This window comes from Glycine soja, chromosome 2 (assembly GCF_004193775.1).
Source record: "Glycine soja cultivar W05 chromosome 2, ASM419377v2, whole genome shotgun sequence".
NCBI classification, from domain to species: domain Eukaryota; kingdom Viridiplantae; phylum Streptophyta; class Magnoliopsida; order Fabales; family Fabaceae; genus Glycine; species Glycine soja.
In genome coordinates this window covers 17564472-17576102 of record NC_041003.1, presented here as the reverse complement: position 1 = coordinate 17576102, position 11631 = coordinate 17564472, and the positions used below count along the sequence as shown (strand labels likewise).

Here is an 11631-nt window from a genome sequence, read left to right as displayed (position 1 = left end):
CGACAACCTTTAATCAAGTGTGCAACGTGACTTTAAAATTATTTACTTTTCCCTTTTTATATTTTCTTTACTTTTTTGGGGTTGACAAGGGGATGCCCTTGCTCCTACGTATCCTCAAGTACGATGAGGAATTAAAACCTACGTAGTTCTTTAAAGTGAGAAAGTTTGTGTGTTGAATTGATTTTATGCTTTTGAAAGATTCATTTTAATTAACAAAAACAAAAAAAGGTCGTTAAGGCGTTGGACCTTGAACGATCTCAAGTGACTGTTTGCAGCCGACAAGTGTACCGGATCGCACAAGTAGTATAAAATGGTAAGAACCGATTATCAAACTCTCGGGGAACTTGTGTTATCTGGCAAGCTATTTTGGTAAATAGGTGTCTGGTATGAAAAGATGATTGTGGTTATGAACAGGTATATAAACTATCTATGCAAAAAGAAAGAAAATCACGCAAGAGGAATGTTGTGTAAAAACAAGTAGAGAACGCGTTGGTCTTCCTAATAGGTTCCTAATGCTAAAACGGATGTTCTCTATCTAACAATGCTCATGTATTCCTATGTTGTCTTCTGGACTGCTAGACCCCGATTCCTCATGATAGCCTAGCCTAATCTTGATCAAGCCTCGTCCACAGATTCCTCTTGTAAGACTAAACTCAACCAGGACTACATTAAGACACGCATACACAACTAAGTTCTTGTACCCCGATTCCTCGTGACAGTACAACAACTTAGCCCCATACTATCAAGGACTTTAGAATCAGACTAGTTTCCACTGTTGAATGACCCTAACAAAGCATGCATCTACGTGATCAAGGTAAAGACATACTAGATTGAAAAGCAGATAGCACAGAGAACACACAAAACATCATTACATATATAGAAATATATTTACATCAGGTACCTATAGGGAAGATCCAATAGAGGATTTAGCTTTCCATAGTTCGGAAACCTCCTTTACAACACAGAGAAGAATAAGATGAAAGATTGCAAAAATACAAGTGGTGAGGATGTCTCCTCCACCTCTAGGATCTCATAATCACTCACAAACTCATCTCAAGCTCTTAGAATGGCTTCCGCTTCGAGCTCTCGTCTCTGCAGATCTTCACACAGCAAAATCTCTTAGAACTCTTTGGAACTTGGACCTTTCTCTCTCTAGAACTTCCTACACATGCAAAAGCTTTAAGCCAAGGCCAGACTCTTGGGCATGCAGAGGCTTCTCAAGAAAAAATGTCAAACTCCCACTAAAAATCTGATTTCAAGCTTAAATAGGTGGGTTGGTCCGTGCTCGTGCGCTTAGCGCAAATCTGAATCGCTTAGCGCGCATAAGTGGATTTTGGCTTAGTGCGCCTCTCTCGCTTAGCGAATGAGTTGAAGCAGTGCGCTTGATGACCTGGAGCGGTGCGCTTAGCAAACCTGACAGCTCATCTTCTTCTGGATTCTTCCTCGCACTTAGCCACTGAGTGTTGCGCTTAGCGAATGCTCACTAAGCCAGCAAATTGACTTAGCAAGAAGGTGAAAACAACACTTTTGCCGATTTGCCTAATTAACCTGAAATTGAGAGAAATTGATTATTGAACACACAAAACAAAAGTGTAAATTATCTATTACCTATATTTAACAGAAAGTACTTATAATATTACAAAACAACTAAAATTTGGAGAAGTTTGATACATATACACAAGTTTTATACACAATAGTTGTTTTCACCAACTAACAGTGACTTTGACAAAGAGAAATTTAGTTATGAATTGGTTTTATCTTGGTTTTGTTTATTAACTTTCAATCTCTTTAAAGACAACTTTACGGTGCTAGTGATCGGTTAAGATTAAACTTTACAAAAAAAATGAGATTACCGATGATAGATGGGGGAGATGAATATGCACATAATAACAAAGGGGATCCCTAAGGGTACATAGATCACATTCAAATCTTAAAAAAAAAACTAACCGACTGTCGCATGAAGAACGCAGAACAAGAAATGACATGGGGATTGATCACGGTCGTGATTCGGTAGCGCCTCGGCTTCGTTTCCTCTTCTTTCTTCTCCTTCTGCCTCTCTTTCTTCTTCTTTTCTCTCAATTCTCTTAATTCCCTTTAATGTTGAATCTTCTAGCCCCTTAAAACACCCCCCATCATGGCTATTTATAGAGAAAAAGCCATTTTGGGGTGGTTGCAGCTCGCCCAAGCGAGCTGGTTGCTTAGCCATGAAGTAATTTCATGGCCCTGGCGAGCCAGATGCTAGCCTAGGCGAACTGGGGTCTAGAAAAATCAAGAAAAATACCCTTTTGCCCCCTTTCTTGGTATCTTTTTGTATTCTTAATCAAAACACTAAGTGATTCTTTGCTTTGTGCGATAACTGGTGTCGAACACCGTAATTTGACTAGCGAGAATCAAAATATCACTGAATGATAGTCCCCAGACGAAATTAGGGTCTCACAATATGTACGGACAGTCAATAGAATATATCACGCTTAAGAATTGAACATTGTTTTTACTTGGGAGCTTACCCTCTTTTTTATACAAACCTTTGGGGGCCTTGGACCGTGGGCCTCTATGCAAGAATTACCATCTAGGTAATATTTGGCTAATGTGGCCTCTGTGCATTCGTCCCAAAGCAGCTCAATGGAGTCTAAGGAGTCAAGTTCCACGCTTAGGGGTCTAGATGAAGAGGTATTTGTCATGTCCTCGTGTTCTAATTCCATGGAGTCATATTCGTTGTCTCTTACCATTTTGTTTGTTGAAGAGGGTTCATTCGACTTTTTGGCTTTTTTGGATAGCTTACCGGAGCATATAGTCGATAATCTCAGTCGTGGCACTAGTGGTGTGGCCGATGTCATGTCAGATGCTCCAAACCATCTAGTCAGGGCTCCCCAAAGGTATTTCATGGTAGAGGAAGAGGAGGATGAGACTCAGGTTGAAGTCGTCACCCAAAAAAGTCAACGAGTCCAAGTTGAGAAGAAAAAGTATCCTTCGATCACTCTACCTCAATACTCGTGGATGGATGGGGAAGTGGGAACCTTCTTTTCCCGGTATAATGATAGGTCAGACATTGAGAGTATGTTAAGTTGGCTTACTTTGTGCCCAATAAAGGAGGATAACATTTGTTTGATTACCTTGCGGATGTGTTCGACAAACGCAAATCCCCCATTCTCCCGATTTTGTATTCTTAAATAAGAGGAAGGAGGATCAAAGAGGTTTCTTCTTTATGTGTGATTGTATAATCTGGGATCTTCATGTAAGCATCCCCTTTGATGATTTTCCAATGAAAGTGCTTCGGATTTTGAACGTGGCCCCTACCCAGCTTCATCCGAATGGTTAGGCTGTCATCTAAGCGTTCTAGGCCTTATGCCTATTACACATGTGAGGGACACCCTGGCATATTCCTCCACTATTTTTGTTACCAGCTACAAGAGAAGTCTCGGTGGGTTTCACTAATCTGGATACCTTCTCAACCACTATTTTGTACATTCATCTCTTCTTACAAGAATTTTAAGACGGGGTTTTTCAAGGTTGTAATAAAGCCGAAAGCTAGGGCTGACTTTTCTACGACTCGGTAGGGAAGCCTTTGTTCCCCTTTTACTGGTAGCAGGTGCCCTGCCAGTACAATGAGTTCCCTTTGGATTACTTGTCTGGAGAGGAACTAGGCAACTTGGCTTTCCTCGAGTCGCTCCCTCGACGCCTTCCTTCGAAGGCTATCATGAATTTGTTTAAGTCCCCTAATCCGATTAGGAATCTTGAAGGTAGATTTTTTCTTCTTTTTTTGGTGTTATTTGTCTATATTCAGCTCTAACTGGTTTGTATTTTTCAAGAATTATGGTACAAGTCGGGGTTAATATGCCTTCCTTCTTCCTCGCTCGCAAGAATTGAGCATTTGTGACAGTTAGTTTGACAATCCCTACGCATTCACTGATCTGAAACCCTCCCCTGAATGACCTTCCAGCTTATGCCATTTCCCTTCTTACTAGGGAAGCCAAGCAAAAAGACCAGGGGAAGCACTATGACCAAAGGCAAGGTTCGGTTCAGCCTTCCGGCCACGAGGGCTCAAAGAAAATGAAACAACAAGCACTTGAATTCTCGAGCGCTCATCCCCTCAGCAACATCTTGATTTTGACCAACATTGACTTCTTCACCAATGACTTTGTGTCGATCCACATGGTTGAACCGACCCACATATCAAAGCAAGGCTGCCATGTGCTGAATAGGAGCGATGATGCCGCCAACTGGACCAATTTTTGGGTTTTCATGCATGAGTGGTGGCCATCGCTCAACACCTTCAAAGTTCTTCAAGGGTTAAGAAGCTAAAGGGGAAGCTGAAGAAAGTCAAGGACTCCTTTGTTGTTGTGTTTACTACCAATGTTAATTTGGTTGAGGACAATTTGGATTTGAAAACTTGGGAGAATTGAGCCACCAAGGCTGAGGACTCTGCCAAGTCAAGCACAGAGGAAGTGTAGAGGCTGAAGACTCTACTTGTAGAGGCCAAGAAAGAAAGGGATGTAGAAAGGCTAGAATCAAGTAGAAGGCATATGACGATGTGTTCAAAGTGCATTTGTCCGGTTTCAACCACTGCCTTCACCAAGTGATTTTTCACTACGAGGTACCAGATGAGTCCATCTTTGATATGGACAAGGATGTTTATAATGGGGAGTTGATTCCTATTGATGACATTCTTGAGGATGGGGCACCCTGTGCTGAATTGTTGGCGACCCCTCCTAGCAAGATCCAAATGACTAAGGGGCTCGAGAGGAGAAAGGTGACAATGATGAAGATGGTAAAGTGCAGGCCAGGAGTGGTGACGATGGAGAAAATGCCTAAATAGTTTTATTTTTATGTTTATATATACTTTTTGTAATTTCAGTCGATAATGCCCTTTTTTTTTTTGTAATGATCGCCCTTAGCCTTTTATTGTTAGGAATTTATTTATTTTGAATCAAGTGTCATTTTTCTCATGTTCTTTGTGCATTCGACTTGTGGTTCTATAGTAATTAAGTTAGGAATTCTTTTCTAACCGAAATGGGTGTTCTTGGCCACTTGTTAAGTAACAAGTTATGAGTTTACGTTAACCAAACTTTTGAACTATCTATTTCATTTGATTAACTTGGGCATCCCTTTTCGATAGTTAACCTTAAGATCAATAAGACATTGAACGTTTGGTAAAAAAAGAAAAAAAAAAAGACATTGTACGTTTGAATTATTGAACTATCTATTCATATATTATACTTTAGTAGTTAATTCTCTGGAATAAAATCTGAATTTTAAAAGATAAAATATGAAGATTTAGTTTTTTTATCTAAAATTAATAATACTTTTTTAATATTTCATAATCCAGTATTTTTTTATACACATGACACATCAAATTGCATATAGTTATAATTATTTATTTAGTTTACTATACACATCAGAGAACATGATCACTAGTATTATATTAAATTAATTTTTTTAACAGATAAGGCAAGAATTAAAAAATAAGATAAATAAATAAATATAATTTATCTTAATTATTATATTATGTTAAAATTTAAATATATTTTCAGTCCCTATAAAATGAGCAAGTTATTTTTAAAGGATAAAGGTTTAATTATACTTTTTATCTCAAATTTTAAATTTTTAGTGTGCTTTATCTTTAACAAATTATTATTTTTTGCATATTTTATCTCTTACTTTTAAATAAACTTATAAATTTTATATTTCATCATTTTACTCTTAACATAATTACACTTTTACTCTCAATAATTTTTTTTTTGGAAATTTTGCCCAACCTTTTTTTACTTTTTTAGATGAATTTTATCCCTACTACTTTTATTTTTTTAAGCAAATTTGATTCCCCCAACTTTATGCTCTTATTAACATACAAATGAAAAAAAGAAGATAAAATTGATAAATTTCTTACAAAAATAGGAATAAAATATGTCAAATAAACTTGTTGAGAGTATAATTTATAAAAATTAAAAGGTTAGGAATAAAAAATATAATTGCTCGTGGAAATCAATATTTTTTATACTAATATTATGTGAAATTCATTAATTGCTCGTGGATGTTGCACGGAAAGTGAAATAATTATCCTAAGTGTCACTCTCTGGTGTTTGTGATACAATCTCGGTACTTGACACTGCTAAAAATTTTCCACAATCCTTAAAATAAATGTTATCCATCTATCTTAAAATTGAATGGTAGGGAAAGGGAAAAAAGTGAATTCAAATTTTGAAGGAATAAAAATCAAATGAAAGAATTTTATAGGGAGTAAAATTAAAATTGACTCACTTTATAAAGATTAAAAAAAATAATTTAAAATTTAAAAATTTAAAATTTAAAAATTAAAAATTTTAAAGAATTGAAAAATAAAGAATTTTTTTATAGAAAAAAAAAATTAAAGCCCATTTTACATAGTACTATTATTTTTTGTAACATAATAGTATTTTTTTTTTTATCATCAAGACATTGTGTTAAGTATCATGAGTTTTTATTGATGCTTTATTTTCTTTCAAAAATTAACACCTTTAATCAAATCTTTTATTTTAATGAAATTTTTTTGTTCATTAAACTTTAATATGAAATTTTAGTTAAAGAAATTAAATTCAAGATCACTCAAACCAATTATATGTTTGACTTTTACTCTCTAAAAAAAATTGATCTAAATATAAATAAATATGTTATCTTATTTAATAATAATATTCCTATTATATCTTTTATTTAATAAAATCTTATTTTTTTATATCATTTATTCTTAATCTATGAGAATAAGGATATCTTAAGAAAGAAAATAGATTTTAAATGAAATTTTTTAAATTAAATATTATTAACTAAATTCCTTAATCTATGCATCGGGCAGTTAAATTTGTTTATAATTAAAAAACGCATTCTGTAATTTCTGTTATGTGTGAAGGCCACTATTTTTTCAGATAAAAAAAAGGAGGTACTCATTTCTTAGCAGCAACGCACACGGTCATAACCACTATTCAATGCCCCTTGGACTTCTCTATGTCTTCTTCCTTTAAACTTCCGTGCAATAAAGCTTATTGAATGTTTGTTGCCACCAACCCATGACCTCCTTATTTTAATTCTCCATTATTTTTTTTTCTTTCTTTTATCTTTTCTCTATAAATAAAAGTCTTCTTTTCGTAATTCCCATATTCAGTAGTAGAACCACTGAACCGAAGCAATGGCTACGCAACTTTCCGACCGCCTCGAGCCATGGCACACCCTCGCCGGAAAAGTCGTAATGGTCACCGGCGCCTCCTCCGGCCTCGGCCGCGACTTCTGCCTCGACCTCGGTCGGGCTGGCTGTCGGGTCGTCGTGGCGGCCCGCAGAGTCGACCGCCTCGAGTCCCTGTGCGACGAAATTAACAGCATGGCCGCCGGAGACGGTGGCCGAAGCCGCCGCGCCGTCGCCGTTGAACTCGATGTCGCTGCCGATGACCCCGCCGTCGACAAATACGTGCAGAAGGCGTGGGAGGCGTTTGGTCACATTGATGCTCTTATCAACAACGCTGGTGTCAGAGGTATAATTGAAATGTTCGAATTTTACATTTCGTGCATGATTGGTTTACATATCGATTAATGATACAAAACTGATTATACTTGACTTAGTAACACTAGGTTACTTTTGTGTTTCATGATAAAAAAAATGATTAATTTAATTTGTCGACAAATTTATTATTTATCTTCAATTTCATTTTTTAACTTTTTTTTACTTTGATCTTAATAAATATTTATTTTATGATGATTTAAAATTACCTAATGGTTTTAAACCATTACAACGTATGATTTGAAATATATAAAAAAAATCGGTGATCTAATATAGATCTTATGACTAAATTGAATTTAAATTAAATTCAAAAAAATCTAAAAGATTAAATTAAATATAAAAAAATAAATTAAAGTACAAAAAATTATGCACATTCCAACACAAATCATATATATTTTAAAATGAGGTGTGGCAATGTTGCAAAGCTAAGGTGAAGGGGTTCCATTCCTCACTATATGGCTGGTCTCAGAATGTTAATTCCGTATTGCAGCAGTGTTAAGTCAACATCCATCCATATAACAGAACAATTATGTAGAGTCTTTCTGTGTGCGTCTAGTCGGCATGCAGATATTGGTGGTGCCGGCGACTTGGTCTTCGAGAAAAACCTCTCTTTGCCATTGGATAGGAATTCTTGGATCCGGGTGAAATCTTGAAGAAGGAGCAGAGGATTTTTTAATTGTGGCTATAATTGTGGGGTTCATTAATTGTTGATGGAATTTGGGTGCTGTACAGATTGGGCAATATGTGAATGTGATAAAGTTTTAGGGTTGGTGGTATCATAATGGTGGTTCGGCACAAATTCTGGTGTAATTATATGGTTGTGTGGAGTTATGATTGGTATTTTGGGTGGCATATATTATTGCTGCAAAGTTAGAGGAGCATGATTTTCGGTGTTGAATGCAACTTTCTGGTATTGAATAGGCTGTTGGTATTTTTTGCTGCGAAGGAATTCAACACCAATTGGTGGGTGAGGTCTTTATGGAATAATACTTGTTCTTTACCTAATGTTGGATCCGATCGGTAAGGTTAGTGTTTATTTATTATATCTAGGATGATTGCAGTAAATATTGACTAACCTTTGGTGTACGTTGATGGGTTATAGGTATATTAATACAATATATTTTATTTTGCTGATTAAAAAAATATCATTTAATAATCAATTTTAATCAAAATAATTTTATAAAATCAATTTCATTCAAAAATAAATTTTCCAATGATCCATGATCAATTGCGTTCGCGTTCTGCCAAGGTAGTACTGATTTTTTTTTGTTAAAAGTAGGACATACATGTTTTACAACGTACGATTGCAGGGTAAACCAAATATGCACGCTCACTTTGAAATGTGCCATACTATAGAATTCTGTTGTGTAATGATTACTTACTGCTATAAAACTACTTGTGTTTGGTGTGTAGGGAATGTCAAATCACCTTTGGAATTGTCTGAGGAGGAATGGAACCATGCGTTCAGAACAAACTTAACTGGGACATGGTTGGTCTCAAAATATGTATGCAAACGCATGCGTGATGCACAAAGAAAAGGATCAATCATTAATATTGCTTCAATTGCTGGTTTGAACCGTGGTCAATTGCCTGGAGGTGCTGCATATTCATCCTCAAAAGCAGGCGTCAATATGCTAACAAGGGTAAACTATTATTATTACTTCGCATGTGATTTATCTTAATTAAATCAATCAACAAAATCCAGACAACATTTTTTGAATAATGAATTGTATGTTTGTGTCTCTAATTTTTCATGTTTCCTACTTCAGATTCCTTAATAACTTGACGTTTGTGGACTCTGTAGTCGTTGTTGACTCGTTGAATTGGAATATTCAGCTTGAACGCATTAATTTAAGAAACACGGCTTGACTTCTTGTGTTGGAATTAGAATTCAGAAACAATTTAAATTGTTTAAGGTTAAGCATGTACTTACGTCATCACTTTATCTTTAAAGTATGACAAATTGAGTGATCCATATTTGTTGGACTAAGACGAGCCTGTGGATTTCTAATTTAATCAATTAATTTGATCACATTTACAAAATTGAGGAATTAAACTGATGTAAATATTATTTTAATAAAAAAAAACTAACATGACACTTTACATTACTGAGAGATTAGATTACATTAGAAAAAAAAATTAACATTAAATATATTTTACAGACCAAAATGACAACCTTTGTTTATTTGAACCAGGAAAGTAGTTTAAAAACTTTGAAATATAAAATTACCTAGAATAGTGGAGACAATCGATATCTTATCCCATTTGTGGTCTTATTATGCTAAATTTGCCTTGAAGGAGCCTTGACAAATGGACTGCAAATAAAAAAGTTTTATTGTCTTTCTATCCGTTATTCCATTGTTTAGTCTTTATAACGTCACATGCTACTTTTTAGATGAAAGTACAAAAAAAAAAGTAAAAAAGCTTCACTAGTGGAATCACTGATGTGAAAACTTTCGCTAAGAATGTCTATTTTTTTTATTGGCTTTTCATCTAGGATTATCAAATTTCCTATCTAGATTGGCTTATGGCTCTGTGTGCTCTAATTTCATATGCTCATCTGATCTTCACAAAAATACGCTCACTGACATTGTTCACGATGATTTAATAGAGGCGCATATATTGATATCTTTTATTTTCTGGCACTGTAATGTTATTTGACAGGTCATGGCATTAGAATTGGGGGCACACAAAATCAGAGTGAATTCCATATCACCTGGACTTTTCAAATCTGAAATCACTGAAAAACTAATGGAGAAAAATTGGTTGAATAATGTGGCCATGAAAACAGTACCCTTGAGAAAATTTGGCACTTCTGATCCAGCATTAACATCGCTGGCTCGTTATTTAATTCACGATTCTTCTGAGTATGTGTCAGGCAACAATTTTGTTGTGGATGCTGGAGCCACCTTACCAGGTGTGCCTATTTATTCCTCCCTATAAACAAAGAATAAATTCTGCTCTATCCGGTGTTGGACTTGAGCTAAACAATTTTTTTATATGGTAAAATATTGAGGAGTATAGCATTATGTTGATTTACCAGTCGATATAAAAAATTGTGGTTACTTCCCATCCAACTATAAAATTAACGTAATCGAAATACTTCTCTTTTTTGTATTGAGTATGTGTGCAGTAATTGAACCCAAATAAATTTAGGATTGTTTGTTGGGAGAGGTGTCCACCTTTTTTTCCCCGTGATATCTTGAACAGAATTGTCTTTAAAGAAAAATATTTGTGAGAAACTATATATATATATATATATATATATATATATATAAAGCTTTTGGCAGCACATGATATTGTCCAGTTGAAAAGCTACTAGAACTTTACTACAATAATTCCCTTTCCCAAAAGCATAAAAGACGAAGGCATGCCATGAACTTTACTACTCTAGAAACCTTTCGGAAATCTTCTGTGGAAACCTCAGATGCTTGCTTCTCCTTTGGTGATGTGCTCCTCAATACCCACAAAGAGTGACATGACATAAGCTGTAATACAGAGAAATGAGGAAATATATTACTACTTAATCATTGCAGTCCTTACCAAGATTGTGAATTGTTGTACAAGTTTATGACAGCAACAAATAAAATTTTTTGCTTTGTAATTTTTTTATTTCAAATAATATGTTTGATAAAATATTGTTTCACAACATAAACATTATTGGCTTTCATTGAAAGTAAAGTTGCAGTAAAAGATGGTAGAAAACAGATGCTCAACAGAAATGAGTTGCAATAAAATATTGTTCCCATGTCTGCCATAATCCTTCCTTGCAAGAAATGAGTTACCTCATCTAAACCAATTTGGGTTAGATGTAGTAAACAAGTTTATAAAAAAAATCAAAACACACCAGGCCAATAATTTCTTCATCCTCAATCAGCACGCCTCCATCGGGTCTTTATTTTTTCAATCAAATTCCTCTTCCTCTTGTGAGATGCCTTTTAGTGAAAAATTTTGATATTTTGGTCATCAAACTCCAGCCAATTGGCACAAGAGCGTTGAGCCTAAGTTGATTCTTGATGCAATAACATCTCATCCAGGGCCTTCTCCTCCTCAAACAGTTTCTGCCTCATAGCATCAATATTTTGATTCTTTTGAAGCTAGTCTATCTA

The 11631-nt window shown here is 35.1% G+C and overlaps 1 protein-coding gene across 2 annotated transcripts; it reads left to right on the top strand.

Annotated features, from left to right (window-relative positions):
* Positions 1–6931: 6931 nt before the first annotated feature.
* On the top strand, positions 6932–11126 carry LOC114391114 (3-oxoacyl-[acyl-carrier-protein] reductase FabG-like). 2 transcript variants are annotated; one of them, XM_028352112.1, is made up of 4 exons: positions 6932–7019; positions 7133–7496; positions 8936–9165; positions 10187–11126. In XM_028352112.1, the coding sequence occupies exons 2-4, from the start codon at positions 7157–7159 to the stop codon at positions 10463–10465; spliced, it is 849 nt and encodes a 282-aa protein (XP_028207913.1). In that variant the 5' UTR covers positions 6932–7019; positions 7133–7156; the 3' UTR covers positions 10466–11126. The 2 variants fall into 2 exon arrangements, with proteins under 2 accessions (XP_028207913.1, XP_028207910.1); XM_028352109.1 differs by lacking the exon at positions 6932–7019 and having other exon boundaries at positions 7031–7496.
* Positions 11127–11631: the final 505 nt, after the last annotated feature.

Excerpts from the sequence above, each read along its gene's own strand:
- LOC114391114 (XM_028352112.1), top strand. The coding sequence starts at position 7,157 with ATGGCTACGCAACTTTCCGACCGCCTCGAGCCATGGCACACCCTCGCC. Across the intron at positions 7,497-8,935 it reads CAACAACGCTGGTGTCAGAG|GGAATGTCAAATCACCTTTG; the intron begins GTATAATTGAAA and ends TTTGGTGTGTAG. Across the intron at positions 9,166-10,186 it reads GCGTCAATATGCTAACAAGG|GTCATGGCATTAGAATTGGG; the intron begins GTAAACTATTAT and ends GTTATTTGACAG.